The sequence below is a fragment of the Lacerta agilis genome, chromosome 12 (genome assembly GCF_009819535.1).
Source record: "Lacerta agilis isolate rLacAgi1 chromosome 12, rLacAgi1.pri, whole genome shotgun sequence".
In the NCBI taxonomy this organism is placed as follows: domain Eukaryota; kingdom Metazoa; phylum Chordata; class Lepidosauria; order Squamata; family Lacertidae; genus Lacerta; species Lacerta agilis.
The window spans coordinates 46,879,095-46,904,105 of record NC_046323.1 but is presented as its reverse complement, the minus strand read 5'-3'; the positions used below and the strand labels follow the sequence as shown (position 1 = coordinate 46,904,105).

Sequence of the window (25,011 nt, the reverse complement as noted above, 5' to 3'; positions counted from 1 at the left end):
TCCCAGAGCACTTTGCGAGAAGCCATGGCTGTTGAAATTAAAGAACAGGAAATTGTCTAAATGGCTTTTGTCATGCAATGTTTATAATTGAAACACCATCCTGAGCAAATCAAGCATCCAGAAGTGTTGTTGTTGTTCAGTCGTTCAGTCGTGTCCGACTCTTTGTGACTCCATGGACCAGAGCACGCCAGGCACCCCTATCCTCCACTGCCTCCCGCAGTTTGGCCGAACTCATGCCAGTCACTTCGAAAACACTGTCCAGAAGTGTAAGCAAGTTTAAACAAAGCTAACAGGTGTGGATGTTGAATGATGATGGGGGGGGGATTATAAGAATAAGAATACAGGGCTACTTCAATTACACTATACAATAGGGTATCATAAGTAAGGGTATGAGCAAGAAGCAATTCCAGAAGGCCCAGGAGAAGCAGACGGCAGTGGTGAGGAGGGGAGATTACTAGGAATGAGATTAGGAGATGCTGGGGAGCTTCCAGGTTTGCAGGCAAGTAGCCAAGGCACATGCAGGCTCTTCGGTCAGTGGGGCTCCGCACCCACCCAGACAAATGTGCCAAACTCAAGCAGCCTGGATTCCACCTGGGAACATGAGCCCTTCAGGGGGCCTCTGGCGTTTGAGGATGATGGTAACATGGATAGAATACTGCCCTACTTTACAAAAGAGGTTATGTGGAGAAGGTCCATAGCTCAGCGGTAGAGCATCTGCTTTGCCTGTGGAAGGTCCCAGGTTCAAGCCCCGGCACCTCCACCTAGTGCTGGAAGTGCTCATTTCTTGAAACCCTGGAGAGCTGCTGCCAGTGTAGACAGTACTGAGCTAGATGGAGCACCGGTCTGACGCATGTAAGGCAGCTTCCTGTCTTCCACTGAAACGTTAATGGGGGAGACACCTCGCAAGCAGCTGCTTTTCGTAAGGTAGCCTTCCATTAGAACCTACCTTGTGCCATTTGGCTTTCCTTTTTAAAAATAAGTTTTAAAAATTATGTTGAGTTGTCACATTTATGAGTACTATGACAGCTAATTAGTGTAGAAGCCATTAGCCCTGCGGCTTTTACTCGAACGCTGAAAGCACCCCAAAAGCTGCCACTCCAGCTGGAAAGAATTGTGCAAGTATTTGCTGTTTGCACAGCAAGAGTAATTGGCAGAAGCGTGAGAATGTTGTAATCTGCTCAGGAACAGGAAAGCAAATAAAAGATGCATTCATCCACCCCAAACGAGCAGGCAGAAGAATTGGCTGGAAGCCTCGAAAGCCGTCCCGTCCCCCCACCAACTCTCTGACACTGTAGGACGGGTACTATAGAAGTCAATTGAACTACTCCACAGTCTCCCCCGCCACCCCTTTTTCTCCTGTGCCGTTAACTCTGCTGCTCATCCTTGCTCAAAACCTATCAAGATTGCAACCTAATCATCATCATCATCATTAAAAAAAATTGGCCCATGCCCTCCCCTCCAGGAAACTATCAGCTGCAGGGAGCTCTTGTGCAGCTTGCACCAAATGCCCCCCTTCCTCTCCCTTCTATCTTTAGCCTCTTGGTTTTTTTCCATATATGAGTTACACTTCTGAATGAACGAACTTTATTACGGTCACAGACCAGCTTAAGAAAAAATTTCCATATACTTTATGTATTTTTTTGTACTTCTGGGATTTCCCCTTAGCATGATGCTACCTCCATTCTTGGCTTCCTCTGTTTTTCTCCATTTCTCTCAGCACTGCCCGCCTGAGTTGTTATTAGAGGAAATGGCTGTTTCATTAAAGGTAAACTGAAAGCAAGGTTTGTCACCTGCTTTGGCATTGTATGATTATTATTTTTTATTGAAACAGAAAGCTGCTTGAGGGAACCAGATTAGAACTATGGGGTGGGAATGGTAGCAATGGGGACACCAATTGGGATCACCGTTGGGGCAATGGGTGAATGTACAACCTGCTTTGGTCAGCTAGCAATTGGGTCTTTTTAATTCAATCTAGTGAAGAGAGAGGATGATAGATAAAGTATACACACACTTCATATTTATATAGCGCTTGCACCGTTCAAAGCATTTCACTGCATACGCTATTTGCAGTAATCCTTACACCAGACCTATAAAGTAGGCCAGTGTTGTTATTGCAGATGGGGAGGCTGAGACTGAACTAATAGGGCCAGGTAGTGTATTTGTGGCTGAGAGATGTGAACCAGCAGCCTCACAACTGATTCTCTCAAGTCACTACACCAGGAATGGGCTTTGGGAGGAAAGCAGTGATTCCTGCTGACCCACCCACCAGCACTGCCTTCTTGAGTTGGCCTTCTAGCAATATAAATTGCTGTTTAGAGGTATAGGATCAGCCTTGTTGGCCAAATTTGACAGAAGGTGGGACTACCCTTCTGTCAACCACCTCACATCACAATGACATCAGGTGCAAGGTGCTTTGAAGTCCCAAAGTTGGGTTTCAAAGCACCTTGCAAGTCATTGCTAAAAGGAAGGATTGCCCCCTCTGCTTTTGTAGGGGATTCCATGCAAACCCTTTCCTGAAACATTAAAGGGTTTGGCTGGAATGCTGCCAAACTGAGCAGGATTTAACCCCCACTATCAGCTGATGAGCTGGGGCTAAATCCTGCTCAGCTTGGCTGTGCACCACGATGCCAAACTGAACAGGATTTAACCCTACACAGCTGATGAACAGGGTTGTTAATTCCTGCTGCTTTGGCTGCATGTGTTTGTTCCCTGCTGGTAACAGGCGCATGCAGCCAATGCAGGATTTAAGTCCATCGGATGACATAATGAGTGATGTCAGCTGATGGGAAGGTGTGCATAGTTAGAGGGAAACAGTCTTATAGGCCAACTTGGATGCCCTGGTGGGCTAAGATTAGCCCACAGGCCAGAGGTTCCCGGGCCCTGGGATAGAGGAATTATCAATTATTTTAACTGCAGATTCAGTACAGTACTTACAAAATTGCTGCCTTCCTTTTCTCCCCCATGCCAGTTATATTTCTTGTATTAAACTTTCATTTCATGCCAGTGCTGTGGAATATGGAAGCCTTTCTCCTGCTGTGATTAAAATCAGTCCAAAAGGGGGGGAAATGAACACGTTAAGTGTTATCTCTATGACAGTTTTTATTACCCCCCCCCTTGGTCACAGGCACTGGCTCAGTATCCAACAAAGAAAGCCACACACAAGTGATTAAAGTATTTGCTTCAGTTAAACACTGCTACAACAAAATCCACAACATCATAGTTACATATTTATGGCTCAGTGGTTATCTAAACAAACATCAGGGGGAGAAAGGAGTAAACCAGGGCAAGAGATTGCTTCCCCAGGTGGAGAAGCACAGCCACGAAAGCAACAGAGGTTTTCCAAAGCCTCATGCTAGACTCCACTTACTTTGTGTTTCATGAACAGAAAAGCAGCTCACACAGCTTCCACTCCACACACGTCCCATCTCTAGGACAGGTTCCAAGTCATTCTGCTGGGCCCTTATTCCACACATTCACACACACATCTTTGCTGCAAGGGTTCCTCTCCAGTGAAGGACAGGAGATGTACCTCCCTGCTCCTTCTGCCACCAAGGAACCTGTACACACCTTTACTTCTGAAAGAGCTTACGTCAGACCCTCATTCCATCACCAGTCCCCATGGAGATTATCACAAGTATCTCCTACCCACTTACAAAAATCACTCCATATATTACCCTGCTAGAACCCAGACCAGTTTGCTCCAACCGTATCATGAAGACAGTTCCCAAATGTTGCCAGAAACCTCTCGCCCTGAAACCCAATTTTGCTTTTAAGAATCCAGCCTTTTGCTTTTAATGGAAGTTTGAAAAACAAATTGGTAAGTGAGGCTTTTTGTGGCCTGGAGCTGAATATGCTCATCTGTAGATTGAACTCTTGTTTCAGGGCCACCTGGAGAGGCCAGTGCAAAAGCTCACAAACCACCACATTGGCAATTTCTGCACATCACACTAAGCTAAGCCATGGCCTAGTGCAGATGCAGAAATGCGCTGGCTCCCTAAAAGGAAAGGCAGCTGTGCAAAGTGCTGATTGGTGGGTGGCTGTGATCCCAACTTGGATGCAATATGCTTCGCATATGCATCATGCTCTGTGGGGGGTGGGGGGGAGGTTGTAAAAGTGCCACATCATTCATGAACTTATCCATCCATTTAGCATGATTCATTAGCAAATAATTGCAAAACTGCTCTGAGGAGAACGAGGGATTACAGACATCAGTAACCAGTGCTCTGCTAAGCTGGCTCTGCTGCAAAACCGAGAGCAGCAGTTTCCCCTGGTGTTAAATTATGGAATGGGAATATGTTGTTAACAAGGCATTAAGTACACATCCAATGCACAGCAACTGCTTTTTCCTGCATGTACCATTAAATACCTTTCCCGGTCTGGGCACAAAGCAAATGGGGGGGGGGGCGAGTTACCATATACTCCTGTTCTTTGACACACCACCTAAACATGACATCAGGCTCCCCAACCTTCTATGACTGGCCTGTTAAAGCTCTGGCTTCCACCCCTGCGTCTTCCTTGCCCCCTCCCTTTCTGAGCTGCTCCTAGTGGTACTGGCTCTGCGGGCCCAGTTGCCTAGAAATCTGCACATGCAGCTTGCATGATGAGACAGCTCTGTGGTCGGCAAATGGTGTGTGATGCGGTTGGCCAACAAAATGGGCATTTCTATATGTTCGCGAGAATTGATACGTCTTTGTGAAATAGGTATTTGTCATAGTTCACTTCCCTGCTTCTTTTGTTGTTGCCATTTCATCAGCATCAGGCCAGGATTGTGCCCACACAGCTTGTGACCCACCATGCTGAACGCAGCCCACCCAGGATACAAGGGTGTGGCCAGCCAGGTGCTTGATTATGGCAGCCGGGCAGAAATGCCAGGACATGGAATTTGAGCCCCTGATAGGCCTGCTCAGTATAATGAGCTACAGGCTGCATTTGGCTTGCTAGGTCAGTTGGCTCAGGCATTCCCTTATGTAGTTGACTGGGTGCTTCCTGTCCTCTCGCACCAGCCCAGCCGTCACACGAGCTCCACGGCCTCCTGCTCCCCCCTGTTTTCCTGGTGCACCATGCAGCCCACTTTGTTGTTGAAGAGCCGAGACAGGCTTCCCTTCTGAGAACGCCTGCCCTGGATCGACCTCTCCTTCCAGCGCCGCTTGCTCCGCTTGCTGATCTGCCGTATGTCCCAGATCCTTAGCGTGCCGTCGTGGGAGGCCGTGTACAGTAATTCGTTGTGAATCTGGAAAAAAGTGCCATATTTTAAAAGAACAGCTTAGAACCACCATAATCAACACAGCACACAGAAGTGAAGAGGCAGCTTTTTTTTTACAACCCATTTGTGGAGCGGGGTTTTCTCCCTTCCTTCTGAGCCCAATCCCAGGTGTGGGTGGGGGAGCTGGTAACAGAGGTGTAAAGTAACTGTCTCCTTTATTATTACATTTTACAGTGGTTCAGCTTGCGGCCCGGGGGCCGTATGTGGCCCTCAATGCCTTTTTTTAGTGGCCCTTGGCAAAAATTTGACACACCCCAACCTTCGCACTGCCTCCCCAAATATGCTTTTAAGGGGGGTTGTAGATCAGCAACATCTGGAGAGCCAAAGGTTCCCCACATCTGTGATACGTGACAGGTGAAAAGACACCCACAGTGTTGTCAGAGGCAGGACCTGTTCATGTGCAACCAAAGGCCGCACACAAAGAAAACGGAAAGTACTCCTTTATTCCCCCTAACCCTGCCTCCAGTATGATGAGAGGAAGAAAGTGTGGCAAGCACAGAAGGAACAAAATCTGGCAGAGGAGGCCTGCTAATGTCTACCGCTCAGAAGCAGGCACAACACCCAGCCGGAGTCAGTGTGAGAACCTAGCTTTAAACCGATAGCGGCAGGAGATGCAATCCTAATTTTATTTATACTTAAATTTAACACCTAAGTAATTTTCAACCAAGTGCTTGTGTTTCAAATGTAAAGAAACCTGAAGAGGCATCATTATCTTGACCTCCTGGCTCCCACTTCCTGAGGGCACCATCCAAAAAACAAAGGGCTCTTGACTCACCCCACTCCATACAGCACAAAAGAGCAATAGAGCGTTGTTTTTTCCAGGGAGCTGCTCACTGCCATGTGCCTATCTTGGCTCACGAATGTGAGTGCATCAACAGAAGAGCACAGCCAATGCCTCTCTTGCTGCTCACTCTGATGGAAGCTTTTGGCCTTCATCTCAGGCATGTTGGGTGCATAATCATGAGAGGGCTCTGCTAAAGACTCCAATTCGGTTTACTGGGAAGGAATGGGTGAAAGCTTTTTTGCATGTACCTTAGCTCACTGAGAGCTTGCAGATTGGGGTTATAGCAAGCAGCCAGGTATGAAGTCTGCAGGGGCTGGCTTGAATCCCCAAGTTGCCTAACCGACAGCAAGCATTTGGTTGGATATTGTGAATTAACTTAGGACCCAGTCACCATGGATGGGTCTGGAACTTATTTTAAAGCTGTCTAAGCAAATCAACTTCATAGGGTGACCCTATGAGCAAGGAAACAATCCCCCCCCCAGTAGAGCCTTTTTCTTAAGAACCTACCACATCCATCATTGCACAACAATCCATGAATATAGGTAACAATGTCAGTCCATTGTTCCATCTGGCTGAGCCTTTGTCTGAAGGGGTTTTTCAATGCTCTTTTCTAGCCTACCTGGAGGTGCTGGGGATTGAACCTGGGGCCTTCAGCATCCAAAGCATGTGTTATAAAAGTGAGCTATGGCCAGGGGCGTCGTAGGGTGGGGGCGGTGGGGGCGGGCCGCCCCTGGTGCCGCCCCTAGGCGGGTGTGTGCAGTGCTGCTGCTCCCGGGGTGACGGAGGGAGCGGCGGCGCGTCCCACCACTCCCATGCGCCGCCGCTCCCTCCGTCACCCCGGGAGCAGCAGCGCTGCACGGACGAGGCTCCCGAAGTGGCGGCCCGGCATACCCCAGGGGCGGGGGCGTCGCTGCGCGCGCGTGCGTCATGACACAACGCAGCGATGCCCCGCCCCCAGGGATGCCGGGCCGCGGCTTTCCAGAGCCTCGGTGGGCTGCAAAGAGCCCCGAAGCCGCAGCCTCGCAGCCCTTTGTGCTATGGCTGCGGCTTCAGGGCTCTTTGTAGCCCGCCGATGCTCCCAAGCCCCCGCCCGGCATACCCCAGGGGGCGGGGCGTCGCCGCGCGCGCGTGCGTCATGACGCACACGCAGCGATGCCCCGCCCCCGGGGATGCCGGGCCGCCGCTTTCCGGAGCCTCGGTGGGCTGCAAAGAGCCCCGAAGCCGCAGCCTGGCAGCCCTTTGCGCTATGGCTGCGGCTTCGGGGCTCTTTGTAGCCCGCCGATGCCCCCAAGCCCCCGCCCGGCATACCCCAGGGGGCGGGGCGTCGCCGCGCGCGTGCGTCATGACGCACACGCAGCGATGCCCCGCCCCCGGGGATGCCGGGCCGCCGCTTTCCGGAGCCTCAGTGGGCAGCAAAGAGCCCCGAAGCCGCAGCCTGGCAGCCCTTTGCGCTATGGCTGCGGCTTCGGGGCTCTTTGTAGCCCGCCGATGCTCCCAAGCCCCCGCCCGGCATACCCCAGGGGGCGGGGCGTCGCCGCGCGCGCGTGCGTCATGACGCACACGCAGCGATGCCCCGCCCCCGGGGATGCCGGGCCGCCGCTTTCCGGAGCCTCGGTGGGCTGCAAAGAGCCCCGAAGCCGCAGCCTGGCAGCCCTTTGCGCTATGGCTGCGGCTTCGGGGCTCTTTGTAGCCCGCCGATGCTCCCAAGCCCCCGCCCGGCATACCCCAGGGGGCGGGGCGTCGCCGCGCGCGCGTGCGTCATGACGCACACGCAGCGATGCCCCGCCCCCGGGGATGCCGGGCCGCCGCTTTCCGGAGCCTCGGTGGGCGGCAAAGAGCCCCGAAGCCGCAGCCTGGCAGCCCTTTGCGCTATGGCTGCGGCTTCGGGGCTCTTTGTAGCCCGCCGATGCTCCCAAGCCCCCGCCTGGCATACCCCAGGGGCGGGGGCGTCGCCGCGCGCGCGTGCGTCATGACGCACACGCAGCGATGCCCCGCCCCCGGGGATGCCGGGCCGTCGCCGCGCGTGCGTGCGTCATGACGTCATGACGCACGCACGCGCCACGATGCCCCGCCCCCCAGGGGTGCCCCTTGGCTTCCCGCCCCGGGCAGCCGAGGGGCTAGGAACGCCCCTGGCTATGGCCCAGCCTGCCATTAATAGATAACAGAAGGAACCCTTAAGCGCTTGTAAAGGAAGTGACACCAAGCCATTCCTGACCCACAGAGCTATAGCCAAGTGTTGTGCAGCTGCTCTTTATGAGGCTTACCTGGATGCAGTTAATAACCAGCTTGTGACCTCGGAACACTCTTTGCAGGATGCCGGTCTTGGTATTAAAAGCTCGGGCGCAGGCATCACCACTTCCTGTAAACACTGTAATGAAAGCAAGGATGAGGGACCTTTTCAGAATAACTTTTTTTTTATTCATTTGCTATTAAAATGTTTGTTTTCTCCTATTTTCAACCCAAACGGTCAGCTCGGCAGGCAACAAAGCGAAGATTCAAATTACACAAGATAAGTGTTATTGAATTCATCAGAACTTACTCCCTGATAAGTGGGTTCAGGGTTGTAGCCTAAAGCAAGTCTTATAAGGGGAAGGGGTGGAACAGAGAAGGTAAATGTGCCAACGCTTTGGGAATTATTTTCAGCTAATTCCCATTTTTGACAGCTAATTCTAATTTGATAATCCACCCTGAGGCTGAATATAGCACTCAATAAAATAATAATGTATGTCAGGGGAGTCGTAATGTATTTTTTCGCTTTCTATCCTCACAACAAACTTGCAAGGTAGGCTGGGATGGGCTTCTTGTTGTTTAGTCATTCAGTCGTGTCCGACTCTTCGTGACCCCATGGACCAGAGCACGCCAGGCATGCCTGTCTTTCACTGCCTCCCGCAGTTTGATCAGACTCATGTTGGTAGCCTTGAGAACACTGTCCAACCATCTCGTCTTCTGTCGTCCCCTTCTCCTTGTGCCCTCAGTCTTTCCCAACATCAGGGTCATTTCCAGGGAAAGTGCTGGGATGGGCACTTTCCCCAATTCTCTCAGTGAAATTCACAAGGAGGGGAACTGAACCCAACTTTCTTATCTATTTTGGCACTCCTCAACTTTACATTTTTTTAATTTATCAGCATTCACCCAATACCAAAACTGGAAACAACTGGCACATGCCAAAAAAAGCCTTAAAATTTATGACATCAATTTATGACATCAATTATAAATTAAATCAAAGCCAAACACCCTATATAGCCATGTAATTTCCTTTTCTATCAGTTAGGCACGAAGACCAAATATACCACAGGATGTAACACAAACAATGAATCACTTAGCAAGCAGAATGAGATTTTCTTTTCTTTAATTAATTGTTTGAACAACAGAGCAAGTCATTTTTAATCTTAGTGTCTTCTAAAAAGGGGCATTTCTATTTGGAATGTGTTAAATATTCTTTTTCATTCAATTAACCCAGGGCATTTTTTACTTTAAAAAGGTATCCTGCTATAGCGACCCATAATCACAGGGTTCACGTGATAAACATAATCAAACAAAGGTTGCACTTACAATCCAGACATGTTGTAAAGCAAGAAAAGGCTTCCAAATAATCGAGAACGGTGCCATGCCTGTCAAATTTAGAGTCCTCTCTTAAAGGTAATTCTTTGCCCTTTACCACCCACAGAGGTAATAGCTCCTCCCAGCACTCACATGGGATCTTTCTCCTCCCATCCAGCAATGAATTATTATTAATGGGTCTAGGTGGCAAACAGTTCTGGGTTGCAAAGAGTAGCAGAGCCTCTGTTAGGTGTAGTGGGAAAGGAGTGAATTACACATGGCATCCAATTCATCCTTAAGCTCCTGGTTTTCTGTATTCAAAGCTAAAACATATCTCAAGAGGTCAAGGCCCATTGCAAAGTGGCAAAGAGCATGTTTTGCCTGCAGGTTAGATTGCTGGTATCTCCAGACTCCTGCCTAAAACCCTGGAGAGCTGCTGCCACTCTCTGCAAACAATACTAAGCAGTGCTCTGGCTCAGAATAAGGGAGCTCTTGACTGGCTATGGCATTAGGATGGCAAGACACGAAGGAATGCATTACTGAAGCATTCTAGAGCCCGCAACTTTTTTGCAGCTCAGGCTGCAAGGTGTAGACTCCTAGCTTTAGTTGCCAAGGATGCTTTCTGGTACGATTACTTCAGGTAGGCAAGCATCCTCCTCTACCCTTTCAACTCTAGCATGTCCAGGCTAAGAGGGAAGAAAACCTGTTGATGCAGAATGGGCATCAAAACACAACTGCAGCTCTTTTCAGCACAAATCATGCCAGTTCAGCTGTATGCTTGCTGCACATCCAATATGCAACTGGTGTTGTGTCAGCATGAATAAAGTCTAAAAGTGGCATCAGATTGGGTATATGTAGAAAAAAGGCATGCAAAACCACTAACGCCCTCTGAGAACATTTATTACTTTATATCCAATTACTAAGTTGTTGGGTATTTTTTTTAACAGAGATCAGGAGAACAGTCCAAGTTTGCCAACTGCCAGGATGATTTTGTGCCATCTGGAAGCATTTATTCCTTAAACGCAAAGGCCTTGGTCTGCTGCTACAGAAGGGGAGAGAGTGACTATCTCTGGATGAACAACTGACTGTTCTGCTTTTCTACCAAGGGCAAGGGTGTGCAGGGGGCAAAAAATAAAGAAAGACCCAGCTCAGAATACCTCTGCACTTATAGCCCAAAATTGCCTTAAAGTACCCTCAACATTTAAGGGACGTGGGTGGTGCTGTGGTCTAAACCACCACTAAGTTTTTGAAAAGATGTCACTCATTCACAATCTACATCCTAAACAGGATATTTCATCGATATTCATCTGCTTTCACTTCTTGCAACATCTGTCAGTCAGATTTTTATTGTTTGCAGCCAATTTACTTATTACTTACTTTCAACTATTTATATACCACTTAATCACCAAAGTTGCTAAGCGGTGCCATTACAAGCTCTGCAACATACACAAAAGCAATTTCACAGGCCTGGTCTAAAAATGTAAGTGTGTCTTCAACTCTAGCAAAGTGTGCCAGGTGAGCAAAATGGCATCAGGGATGAGAGGAAAGAAAATTCAAAATCTGAAACAAGATGTGTGACACCCTTTTTATAAGGAGCTAAAACTCTACATGAGCCTCTGCCAAGCTCTGTGTTGTTGGCTTACTTAACAAAAGAAGGAGAATAGCATGGGGATGCTTGTCTCCTTCATACCCTCAGGACTTGGATAGTTGTGGCAAAATTCTGCTATAAGGAGAATACACAGGAGGTGTTCGTTCCTGGACTAACATATCTGTCACCAGTGAACAAGATGAGAAAAGGCAATTGGGAGGGTTTGTTGGAACTTACATATTCCAGCATGGTATTTCAAAGTGCTGACGCTGTGCTTGTGAGCCTTGAATGTCCGGACTCGCTCCCCAGTGTCGGCCAACCAGCATTTCACCGTCCTATCTGCACTCCCTGAATACAAGCGCCGATTCACAAGCTAAGAGAGGAAAGAGAGGAAAGATCACTTTCGTGAGGGAGCATTGTTCAGAGTCATGGTCATTTTCGGCGCTGCTTCCCCCCTGCAAAAAGAAAAATGATGACACAATTCAATGATATGATTGCAATGTAGAAAGCAGCGCAGCTTTTGGAGCTCTAACACAGACCTCTGATCTTATGTTCTGCACGCAGCCGGGCTCCCAGTGGGCCTCCAAATGGCTTTGAGATGTCAAAGAGGAACAGATGAAATAGCTCTCACTCCACTAGTATAATTAGGAGCAGATCCTTTAAAGCTAGTGAAGCTCCATCCCTTTGCATATATCTGTAAATAAACCACGTATCATGAAGACCCCACAGTCTCCACTGTGCCTCATTCCCAAAAGGAAACACGAATCCTGGGTGAGCACCTGGAACCCCTGGAATCTCTCACCATTCATTTCAGAGACTAGGGTGGAGTGCGACAATACAGTATTAAAAACAGTTTAAAACAAGTGACACTCACAAGAAATGGAGGGGTGTGTGTGTGTGTGATGGCAAAGGCTAGGGTAAAGAGTTGCATTTCAGCATGATGAATATGCTAGATGCAACTCTGTGGGGAGGGACTTCCATAACTTCCTGAACTTCTTAGGGCAGTAGAACTACCTAGAGGGCCCCCTCTGCTGAGCTTAACATCCAATAGAGTCTGTAGGAGAGGTAATGGCTGCACAGTGGTACCTCAGAAGTCGAATGGAATCCGTTCTAGAAGTTTGTTTGACTTCCAAAATGTTCGGAAACCAAGGCACTCCTGCAACCAATTGAAGCCACGTTGGACATTCAGGTTCCAAAGAAGATTTGCAAACTGTAACACTCACTTCCGGGTTTGCTGTGTTCAGGAGGCAAAACATTTCAGCCGCAAGGCATTCGTCAACCAAGGTACGACTATATTTATTCCTCATGTGCTGGTCATTGACCGTAATAAATTTTGTTTTTTGTTTTTTTTTTATAAAGATTTTATTATTTTCCATTAAAACAAAAAAAAACATAGCATAAACATAAACATAAACACCATAAAAACACAATACATAAACACAATAAAAACAATAACAATATAAACGAACGTAAAGAAAAACATATACTAACCTTAACCAACACTTATCTTTGTAATTTACTTATTGCATTCTTCTCTATTCAGGGGACTTCCCCTGTTCCCTCCACTGTCTTCCAAATCATATATATATCATAGGTAGCTTTATATCTTATTCCATTAACATTTACCATATTTCTTGATGCACTTAGCTTTACTTAATCAAATATAGATCATAACTTAAACATAAAAATCTTAAGATACTTTTTTAACCATTAAATCATTCATACAAAAAAATTCTTCTAACCAGTTTTTACTAACATAACCCTGCTAAAGCCAATCTTCTGCTTAATTCTGCTCAAATGTTCAATTTTACAGATTTAACTAAATAGTCTTTAAATTTTTTCCAATCCTGCGACACCTTCTCCTCCCTCTGGTCTCGGATTCTGGCGGTCAGTTCTGCGAGTTCCATGTAGTCCATCAGCTTCATCTGCCATTCTTCCACTGTTGGGATCTCTTCACCTTTCCAGGTTCTTGCCAATAAGATTCTAGCCGCTGTTGTGGCATACATAAAAAATACTCTGTCCTGACTGGGTATCTCTTCATTGGTCATGCTCAAGAGAAATGCCTCTGGTTTCTTACTAAAGGTAATTTTCATTACCTTTTTAAGCTCATTATATATCTTATCCCAGAAAGCATTTACCCCTGGACACGACCACCACATATGAAAAAAGGTACCTTTCGCATGTTTACATTTCCAACACACATCTGACATTTTAGTATTCATCTTAGCTATCTTAACTGGTGTCAGATACCATCTGTATACCATTTTCATTATGTTTTCTCTTAAACTGTTACAAGCAGTAAAATTGATACCTTTCTGCCACAATCTCTCCCAGTCATCCATCATAATATTATGTCCCACATCTTTCGCCCAATCTATCATTGTCGATTTAACCAATTCTTCTTTCGTATGCCACTCTAGCAATAAATTATACATCTTGGAAAGGTTTTTAGAGTTCGATTCAATCAGTTCTGTTTCCAGTTTTGATTTTTCCACTTGAAAACCAATTTTTTTATCTAATTTAAATGTTTCATGTACCTGGTGATATTGCAGCCAGTCGGGGACTTGACTTTTAACTTGATCATAGCTTTTCAGCTTAAATGAGTCCCCTTCCTGCTGCAATATGTCCATGTATCGTAACCAACTTGCCGACATATTCGGTCTCTTGTAGGCCTTGGCCTCCACTGGTGAAATCCATCTAGGAGTCTTTCTCTCCAATAAGTCTTTATATCTTATCCAAACCTGATACAAGGATTTTCTAACTATGTGGTTCTTAAAAGTTCTGTGGATTTTAACCTTGTCGTACCAAAGGTATGCGTGCCAACCAAACATATTATCATGTCCTTCCAAGTCCAACACATCCACGTTCTCTAGTTTAAACCAATCCTTCAACCAGCAAAAGGCCGCTGCTTCAAAATAAAGTCTTAAATCCGGCAGGGCAAAGCCTCCTCTCTCTTTAGAGTCTGTCAAGATCTTAAACTTAATTCTAGGCTTTTTGCCCTGCCATATAAACTTCGATAGGTCCTTTTGCCATCTTTTAAAACAATCCAATTTATCCAAAATTGGTATGGCTTGGAATAGAAACAGCATCCTTGGTAGAACATTCATTTTAACCGCTGCTATTCTTCCCATTAACGACAGTTTTAATCTCGTCCATATCTCCAAGTCTTTCTTTATCTCTGTCCACAGTTTTTCATAATTATCCTTGTACAGGTTCAAATTTTTTGTTGTGAGATTGATACCTAGATATTTTACAGTTTTTACAAAGTTAAGGCCAGTGCCCTCTTGTAATCTTTGTGTCTGTTCTGCACTCATATTTTTACCTAAAACTTTGGTTTTCTGTTTATTTAGTTTGAAGCCAGCTACACGTCCAAATTGTTCAATTAATTCCAGGGCTTTGGGGACACTGCTTTCCGGTTCCTGTAGGGATAGCATCAAATCATCTGCGAAGGCGCGTAGTTTGTATTCTTTCTCTCCCACCCTAATTCCTTTTATCTGTTTGTTTTTTCGTAGCATATTTAGGAGGACTTCCAGGACCGTAATGAATAGTAAGGGGGAGATAGGGCACCCTTGTCTTGTTCCCTTCTCAACTTCAATTTCCTCCGATATCACACTGTTTACTATTACTTTTGCTCTTTGTTCTGTATAAATGGCCTTAATGCCATTTAAAAATCTTTCTCCAACTCCCATCTTTTCCAAATTCTTTTTCATAAATGTCCAAGATACTTTGTCAAAGGCTTTCTCTGCATCTATAAACAATAGTGCTGCATCCGTATTTATGTTTCTCTCCAGTTTTTCTAAAATGTCCACAATAATTCTCGTATTGTTACTTATTTGTCTTCCTGGTAAGAAACCTGCTTGGTCTTTATGTATGTAGTCTTTCAACACTCTTTTCAATCTTGTAGCCAAAACATTTGCAAAAATTTTATAATCCACATTCAAGAGAGAAATTGGACGATAATTTTTCATTAAAGTCTTATCCATATCTGGTTTTGGAATCAGTGTGATAAAGGCTTCTTTCCACGTCTCTGGTGCCCTATCTCCTTCTAGTATTTTGTTGCAAATTTCTTTCAACGGCTGCGATAGCCAGTCTTTCAAAGTCTTATAGTACTTTGCTGTTAGTCCGTCTGGTCCTGGGGCCTTCCCCAATTGCATGTTGTTGATTGCATCCTCTATCTCTTGGATCGATATTGGGTGGTTGAGAGTTACTAGTTTTTCCTCTGGGACTTTTTGCAATCCATTTTTTTTCAGAAATCGGTCTATCTCTACTTCTTCTATCTTCTCCTCCTTGTACAGTTGCTTATAAAATTTTTGAAAACACCATCTGATTTCCTCTGGGTTCTCCACAGTTCTTCCATTTACTACCAAGTTACTGATGACATTTGCCTTCTGTCTTTTCTTTAATTGCCAGCTAGTAGTTTCCCACATTTATTAGCAGATTCAAATGTTCTTTGCTTCATCATTTTCACTTTCCATTCAATATCTTGGTTCACAATTTTTGCATACTGGGATTGCAAGTATTTAATTTCTTTTTGAATTTTAACGCATTTGGGATGTCCTCTTAATTCTTTTTCCTTCACTTTAATTAATTTCAACAACCTTTCCATTTCCGCATTTTGTAGTTTCTTCTTTTTTGCTTTTTCACTTATGAGGAATCCTCTCATTACCGCTTTACTTGCATCCCAAATAGTCCTCTTCTCCACTTCGGAGTTCCAATTGATTTGAAAATACTCTTTCATCTTTTTCACAGCTCTTTCTACCAGCTTGGTATCTCTCATCAAAGCGTCATCCATTCTCCACCTGAAGGAATCCTTGGAAATCATTTTTAAAGTTAACTGTACCGGATTGTGGTCCGAATAAGTCTTTGGGCCAATTTCTGCTTTTTTTATTTTTGGTGCCAATTCATTCGAGATCCAGATGTAGTCTATCCTCGACCATGACTGCTGAGATTCACTAAAATAAGTTGCCTCTGTTTCGGTGGGGGTTTTTAACCTCCAAGAGTCCACCAGATTCAAATTATCCACCATTTCGAAAAGAGTCTTTGGGAGTTTCCCATCATTCGTTAGTTTAGTTCTTTGGGATCTGTCCATTAATGTGGAAACTGCACCATTAAAGTCTCCAAGGCAAACTAATTTGTAATCCAAATAGTCCAACAGCAGATCATGTATATTCTTGTAGAAAGTTGACTTTCCATCATTTGGTGCATAGAGTCCCAGAATCAAAAATTTTTCGCCTTGTACTTTAATTTCGATTGCGATGTATCTCCCTTCTTCATCTTTAAATAGCTGTCTTGGGCTATATTTCTCCTTTGCATATATTACTACTCCTCTCTTCTTGACCTTATCCGATGATATGAACTCTTGGCCTAGTTTTTTGTTCTGTAATAATCTTCTGTGTCGTCGAACTATGTGGGTCTCCTGTAAACATATTATATCTAGATTCTTCTTTTCCAAACTGTAAAACACTCTGCGTCTCTTTGGTCTCTGATTCAATCCCCGAACATTCCATGTCATTAGTTTGAGCGCCATTTTCCTTTATTTTAGTCTCCTCCTCCAGATGCCTCTGCTTTCTTGCCTTCTTCTGGGTCCTTTTGACTTGGTCCTGGTACCCCCGGCGGTGGAAATACTTCTGGAAATTTGTAGAGGGATGCTGGATCGAGTGGTGTACCTTTAAATTGTTCCAGGTGTTTGTCCAAGAATTTTTGCTTTTCCGCCAGGGATTTTATCCTTATCTTTTTCCCTTCAAACGTAAATGCAAGGCCTTCTGGAAATTCCCAACTGAAGGGGATATTTCTTCTTCTTAGCTCAGCAACCAGGTCGTTGTAAGGAATTCTTTTGTCCAGGAAAAATTTGGGGATATCCTTATAAAAAATGACTTTATTCTGCTGTACCACCAGGTTGTTTCTATAATGTAAGTCCAGGAAGTAGTCTCTGTCGTGTCTATCATGCAGCACAATCAAACAGTCACTGACTGTTTTAGTGCTTTTCTTTCCTCTGGATCCTCTAGGTCCAAATCTGAAGGCCTTCACTATGCGTGCTGAGACGTTTACTTCTTCCAACTCCCAATATGTTGAAAATTGCTCCACAATATATGCTTTCAGGTCGTCACCTTCCAATTCTGGAAGACCTCTCAAACGGATGTTCCCCTCTCTTTGGTGGAGTTGCAGAAAGGCAAGAGATTCTTCTACAGTTCTCTGTCGTGTTCCGATTTTCTCTATTTGCTCCAAATCAATATTGTCCAATTTCTCCTCCACCTTTTTTATTTTTTCTCTGACCACTTTAATTTCCTCTGAATCCTTTTTCAGGGTTGTCACCTCCTGCCCAATTTTATTAATTTCTTCTCTGTTCCTCCTTACGTTTTCTTCAATTTGGCCGATTGACTTTTCCAATGTCTGGGTGGAGTTTTTTATATCAGCTTTTATATCAACTTGGAGTTTTTCTATTGCAGAGTCAACTGTTGTATTGACTGATGCACTAATTGTATTAACTGAGGCCTGCGTCTGCTTCAACCCCTCAGTCACACTTTTAAGTCCTTCTGCAATTTCTGCAACACTGGCAACTAATCTCTCCATTTGTTCCTGTAAAGTTAGGGAAACAGAGCCTTTTCTTTGCGCAGAGCTAGTTGTTTTAGATCTAGTGCTCTCATGCATTTCCTGTGAGCTCTGCAATTATAATCTCAAGGTCACTCCAGTTGCTGTGGTAACAGTCTCAGACATTCACAGCAGAAGACCAACAGTCCCAAAAATAAACACCAGGTGGCCAGCAACTCAGTTCTGAGAACAAAGAGACTGCTGAGCCAGGAGTCCCACACAAGTCCAATAATCCAACTTTTAGGCAAAGAGTTCAAACTTTCAAAGTTCCAAATTTTCTTACAGCCAAGAAGAGTTATTTTTAAATAGCCCAAGTCAGTAGCAGTTTTCCACTTGCAGTGTTACCACCAAGTCCATATAGTTAACTGTATCTGGCTGCAAAGTAGCTAAAATGTCTCCACTGGTAAACAGTCACTGAAACAGTAGCAAAAAAAATGGCAACAATATAATGCAGCCCGCTTCCGACCCCGAATCCTAATCCAGAGGGTGAGCGGTGTCTTCTTTTGCCATCACCTATTTTTAGGTCTTTAAACATCCTTAAAACAACTTTTAATCCACTTTTAAAAAGTTTGGCAGAGTTCGCAAAACTTTTCCGTTAGTCGCGGCTTTGATCTTTTAGCGCTACCAAGCTCGCACAAACAGTTCAAAGGGAACAGGCTTCCTTTTGAGGTTTTCTCTGTAAGCCAGTGTTCTCCAAAGTTGTCAAATAGTTCAAAACTTTTACTTACAGAGTTTCTTTTGCAGTTTCTTAGTCGGAAGTGCCGGGTGCTCAAGTCTGGCGGGATCGCTGCTTTGTCCATCGGAGGCAGCCGTCTCTTCAGTCCCGTGCTGGAGCTCCGCTCGCCTGATTTTCCCCCTTACGAGGGTCAACCAGGAGCGGAGACGGCACGTCTGGGACCCACGAGACACACGGTCCACGGGACGCTCTTCCCGTGGCTCTAAGGGACCCGCGGCGCAGGCACGGTAGTCCCTATAGCCTCACGGAGGACGGAGCTGTTCGGCTCCCGTCCGCCATTGGCCGGCACCTAACCGGAAGTCCGGCACCTAACCGTAATAAATTTTGATTTTGATTTTTATTCCTCAGAAAACAGAGGTACAAAGAATTCCTTGTATATGCTTCTAATTTAAAAGACAGTGGATTAGAATGACTAACACAATGACTTGGGTAACATAGACTAGAGGTGGCAATTCAATTCAGGATAATAAACAAGCAAATCTATATGTATTTAGTTAATAGCAAGCAGGTGTTTTTTTTAAATGTAGGGTCAGTTACAAAACTTTGGGCTCATCTACACTTACATTTCGCCCTGTGCTTTCCAGGCAGAGCTCAGTGTCAGACCACCTCCCCCCCACCCCCCGCTCACTGCTTTCCCCAGGAGAAATTGCTTTTTAACGCTGAATCAGAACAAGCAGCAATTCGGGTTTTCTGCATATTGCTGTTTTCTCCAATGCAGAAGTAAAAAAGCAGATTTTCATGGGCGAAAGCACCAGGCAAACAAAAAAGTTCTCCAACACATAGCTTTAAAGAGCAGATATGTTCCTAGAAATGTGGCACAAAAGGAAGTCTGGATGAGCCCTCTGAGAAGCTGCACACTCTATTACCAAAGCCAATGTCTCCTACAAATTCATGTTTTTAGCTATTTTCCTCTACAGAAAACATACATAGGCAAGAAACCCACAAAGCAGCAAACTTTATTGTTCAGAAAACTTCGGTTTGGTGCAGGTTCCCCCCTCCCCCTCCTCCTGAAGGAATGCTTGCTTCCAGAAGAGATCCATTATTTTAAATAAAAGAAACATTTCATGCAACCTCCCACAACAGTCATTTGGCTAATGGAATGGAAAAACAACTGCAGCCGTAGGGCTTAAGGTATCCTATATCGTGAGGCACATACCAAGTGTGTTACAGGAAAGCCTATACACGATTTTTGCTTCATTTATGTCAAGATAAAATAAAGTGGCCAATCGCTGCGAAACGTGCTTTTAATTTCTTTCATTAGAAAGACAGGCATGCCTTTCATTGACAAGAGCAGAGATTAATTTCCCATAATTAGCAAGGGAAGGGAGAAGCGGGAAAGAGCCCTTTCCACTATAGGTTTCTTCCAAACTTATCCAAACCCCAACAATGCCCCCCTTTTTTAAAAACATAGCTGGGGAGACACAAATCCCAATTATAATCTGCCTGTGGTTTGAAGAAGCAGCAAACGGCTTTGTTGCTGTGTTTTTCTTGGCTGGCATTGGAAAAGGCTTTGTTCACTCTGGCTAATTTCCCAACAGAGCGGCTGTTGGAGAAAAGCACAGCAGATCACGGAAAACAAGGAGTACGACTCCACTCGTACCTCTTAGGGAATGTCTGCAGGGTGGCAACTGCCCGAGCTCAGAAAAGACAGATGCTCTATCCTTCTGCGGCATTCGCTTGCTGCATCGTGAAGCTGGCCCAGCAGGTTCCCCGCAATCACTTCTGCTGTGTGGACAGCTAGAGAAGCAGACAGCATGGAGGCATCTGTCCTTTACACCAGGGATGGGAAGCGTCTCTGGCCCTCCAGAGCTTGCTGGGCTCCCACTCCAATCAGCCCCAGCCAGCATGCTCAGTGGTCAGGGATGATGGGAGTTGTACTACAACATCTGGAGAGCCAGAGATTCCACAGCCCTGCTTTACACCAGCGGAGCTTGCAACCCTTCGTTCAATGGTGCTTGCAGTATCTTCCTATCCCAAAGAAAGGGGGAAATTGGTGAAAACTTATTTGACGAATTTCTCAGGTCATGTTGACAATACTACATGGGATGGATTTCATCCCATTTCACTTGCTTCATGCCGTCCCATAAAACATGGAGGAAGAGCCTTAGCCATTTAATTTCCAGCAGGCCAGTGCAGCTTCTCGTCTCACTCATCCCTGGCCATGTTCACATCAACATGTTTCATGGAATCACAGATAACACTGTCCACACATAACTGACTCAACCCTGGAAAGCTTAAATTGACACCTACTCATTTCCACTACTGGACAGGCGTTTGCAAAAACAACATGTAGAAGACAAGATTATCTATCTCTACCTTGTAGTTATCCCCCTGCATGGAGCAAGGAACAGCTGCTTCCTGATCAATGCCTTGCTAAACCATCCATTCAAAGTGCCCTGTGTTAAACACAGTCATGCAGTCAGGTACAGTCCTCACGCTTATTCGTTTTTATAACAGTCCTTCAATAATATCACGGTGTCAGTTAATCTCTGCAACAATCCTGTGAGGTAGGTGTCAGAAGCTTTTGGGCAGTACACCCAAGACATGTGCCTTTTTCAGCTCCTCAACACTGTGACCCGATGAGCCACAGCTTGAACGTGTGGATTCATTCCACTAAAAAGCAAAGCACCGTTGACATGAGGTAACTGGGTTCTGTCCTTAGCATTTATTTTGTGACAACTCACATGAAGAAAACACCCGTTCGTGCTGCAGTCACTGAGTGGTGGTGGACATGTGTCTTGTGAGCCAGCTTGGCAACTTTTTCAAGGCTGTTCAGTGAACGTCAATGCTGAGCAGGATTTCAACCTGCATTCTCTATGCCCAAGGCCAGCATTACCCACTCTATTAGTCTACAAATCATAACAATGAAGAGACCTTTGTGGTGGATAGAACATGTATACAGTGATAAGTTATCTCCCGCTCCAACTTTCTCTCGCAATTATACAAATACATTTTTCACAGGGTTGCATGGCTTTTCACAGCTTCCCACATGGAACCATGCCTGCACGGCTGCATTTTTCAATGGTTACCACACCACAAATGTCATGGGTCAGTAACAGAGCAGCTGCTTTGCATGCAGAAGGTCTCAGGTTCAATATCCAGTATCTCCAGGAAAGGCCAGGAGAGAATGCTGTCTGAATTCCTGGAGAGGTCTGACTCAGTATAAGGATCCTTCCTATGTTCTTCCTAGAATTAGTCTCTCTCTCTCTCTCTCTCTCTCTCTCTCTCTCTCTCTCTCTCTCTCACACACACACACACACACACACACACACACACACAGAGTACATAGCTCTTGCCTCAATGCAAGGAAAATAAAAAACCAGAGTAGTTGACAGACATGCTCTGCATATATGTAGCTGTTCAAGGCTATTTCTGTATCTTTCTGACCAAGATCCCAGTCAGATACAAAGAAGACTAACCTACTTCTTTTCTTTGTCGTGGAGTTCTTCACTTCATCTCATTCGTGTACACACTCTGACAGTTGCTTTACTTTTCCTGAATCTCTCCAGGTAAGTATTGCAATATGTCTGGAAAGACCTTATTTAAGCATACAACACTGGGATAAGTTAAGCGAGATGAGCGCTGCAACCCCAGAGTCGTTCGCGACTGGACTTAATTGTCAGGGGTCCCTTTACCTTTTACTTGGGCCATTCCTTACATTAGTTCTATTACTATAGAAGTCCTTTATCCACACTGGCTTCCTCTGCTGTTTTCTCTTCCCAACAAATGCTACCCTAGTTGGTTGCCCAGTTGCTCCAAGCAGCAACACTGGCCTTAGTGAATGGCTACATTCGCACACAATGCTAAGCCTTAACCATGGCTTGTACATGAGTCATCTTGCATATATTCAAAGAAGCCGCGGTTCGTTCTCTGAAGCTTGGTTCATTTTCCAGCTGCTCTTGGCTCATGCCTCTGTAGTTTGGCATGCATTTGCGGTGCTGTGGTCAAACAAACCATGGTTAATCAAGATTCCAATGTGCCACCAAACAATCTATGGTGTATTAGCCAACTACAAAACACACCACTGATTGTTTCCAGAAAACAAAAACAAACCGTGGTTAGTCTGCTGGGCTGGGTTCAGACATTCAAACAAAGGACACTTTGGTTAAACAAACCATGATTTAGTGTTTATATACAAACCAGGCCAATATCAAGTCACTTACCTCTAGGCAAATGACAGATCCTTGATGCTCTTTGAACACTCTCAGCTGCTCGCCAGTCACGATGTTCCAAGTCCGAATGGTATAATCAGTGCTGCCTGAAAAAAGCTCCCTGTTTGGAGCATCAAGTATAAGACATAAGACGGCCCCAGTGTGTCCCAGCAGGGTTTGGTGGCAGCGCCCACTGGACACCCACCAGACCTTGACGGTGCAGTCTGTGCTCCCTGTCACCAAGAAGCCCCTGCTCAATTTCTCCTCCTCCAACTCTTCGTCTTCTGAATCCTCAAGGACATCCTTGGAGGAGTAAAGAGCCAATGTCAGAACACAGTTCCGGTGGCCTCGAAATTCCTGGATTGGCTTCTCCTTATCCACACTCCAGCACCGTGCTGTCCTGTCATAGGAGCCACTGAAGAGATAATCCTTGAAAACCAAAATCCTGGTTTTTTTGGGGGGGGGGAATAAGGTACATGTCAAAAGAGTTTGAAGTTTTTTCCCAGCTCCTTCCGTCTGCCCTTATAATGTTTGTGCTTTAGACTCTCAGCATGTAATCCTATACATCTCTACTGAAAAGTAAGTCCCACAGAATTAAATGGGGCTTACACTCAGGTAAATAAGATTGCAATCTTAATAATCCTTGTAGCTTTTTCCCCTCAGTTTTATTAGCTGAACTGCTGTATGCAGCAGAACTAAACATAGTACCCCACATGAATATGTTTTTATTCCCCCAATTTGCATACTGCTTAATCACAGTTGTCTCTAAGTGGTGTACAGAAGTTCCAGTAGAATAAAACTAAAAATGAGTTAAAACAATACAGTAATGTCATAATTCAGTTGTGAAGCCTGCTGGAATAAAAGTACTGTGCTAGTTCCTTGAATTCCTGGCTACTTTTCCAGAAACTTATTTATATCTAGATTAACTGAAATGGGATCAGAATAAAATAAAAAATAAAAAATAAAAAATTTCCGTCCAGTAGCACCTTAGAGACCAACTAAGTTTGTTCTTGGTATGAGCTTTCGTGTGCATGCACACTTCTTCAGATACATACGTATCTTCTTCATACGTATGTATCTGAAGAAGTGTGCATGCACACGAAAGCTCATACCAAGAACAAACTTAGTTGGTCTCTAAGGTGCTACTGGAAGGAAAATTTTTATTTTTTATTTTGTTTTGACTACGGCAGACCAACACAGCTACCTACCTGTAATGGGATCAGAATAAATTCTGGGGCAGCTGAATTCTCAACCTTATCCACTAATAGCCATGGTTGCATGCCAGTCATAGATCCCTAGATGGTGCCTGTTGTGGTGCAGCCGTGTACTGTAAGTGCTTGGCCACGTGGACAGGTTAACTTTATCACAGTCCTAGATTTCCCCAAGTGCAATAAAACTGAACACTGCAGGTGACCAACCCTAAAGACGGTACAGTAGCCCTAAGGGTGGTCCTCTGTATTCTAGCCTAGGTTGCCAATTTATCCAGAAATTTCATCTGCAAAAAGGAGAAGTACATTTGGCAGCTGACACACACACAAAAATGATCCCTTTCTTGCTTGCACACCAAGAATGCACGTTTAGCATAACAAATCAAGGTCTGGCTTTAAGCTTCTCTGGGGGGTAATTAACAGCATGGCAAAATTCCAAATCTTTAAACAAAGCTTTAGCTGTATCTGCCCCCCCTTCTTTCTTTTTACTACTAAGAAGTATGCTTAACACAATGCTTTTTATCAGGTGCAGCTGTTGCCAATTTCATTCCCAGCAGAGGATTTGGTTCAGTTCCTCCTTGTTCTTCCGTCCGTCTCTCTTGCCCAGGCTGTGCATGCGTCAGCATTCTTGCTGGAATAACTAATTGCATACGGCCAAGAGCATGTGTAGCAGAAATTTAGGCAATCCATTTGTGCAATACAGCATAGGGAGGAAACAACTAGTTTTGAACAGTATCAGAAGTAAGGGTGGGGGGTGGGACCTGAGAGGTTAGCTGAGGAGCTAACTAGCATCAGATTACAGGTTGTGACAAGCAGAGAATGCAGGGTGAGGGGAGAAATCTACGCAGCTCTAAATAAAAGACTCTGTAGTACCTACCTGTTCACAATCGATGTATGCCCTCGGTAAACTGCCAGGCACTGGCCTGTCATCACGTCCCACTTTCGAATTGTGTGATCCGCACTACATGTAAAAGCAGCTTCATTTTCTAAGTGGCAAAATGTGATGTAGCTTTCGTGTCCTGGGGGGGGGGGATATACAGAACTAAAAAAGATCAGTACAAATTTACTGAAAACTACAAAAGGAGATTTTTGTAACAGGAACTTGTGGCCGTCCAGATGTTGTTGGATTTCGGCTCCCATCAGCCCCAGGGCA

General features: G+C 45.1%; 1 protein-coding gene across 5 annotated transcripts in view; it reads right to left on the bottom strand.

Moving 5' to 3' along the window:
- Positions 1 to 3,724: 3,724 nt before the first annotated feature.
- WDR86 (WD repeat domain 86) overlaps positions 3,725 to 25,011 on the bottom strand; it is a 36,265-nt gene continuing 14,978 nt past the window's right edge. For 4 of the 5 annotated variants that reach the window (XM_033165467.1, XM_033165466.1, XM_033165465.1 and 1 more), the window contains exons 3-7: positions 24,736 to 24,877; positions 22,663 to 23,095; positions 11,413 to 11,548; positions 8,312 to 8,415; positions 3,725 to 5,230 (exon numbers count right to left, since the gene is read on the bottom strand). In XM_033165467.1, coding sequence (XP_033021358.1) covers positions 5,012 to 5,230; positions 8,312 to 8,415; positions 11,413 to 11,548; positions 22,663 to 23,095; positions 24,736 to 24,877 — 1,034 coding nt within the window. In that variant the 3' untranslated portion in view covers positions 3,725 to 5,011. The remainder of the gene's footprint in view (positions 5,231 to 8,311; positions 8,416 to 11,412; positions 11,549 to 22,662; positions 23,096 to 24,735; positions 24,878 to 25,011) is intronic. The other variant, XM_033165469.1, reaches the window with a different exon arrangement.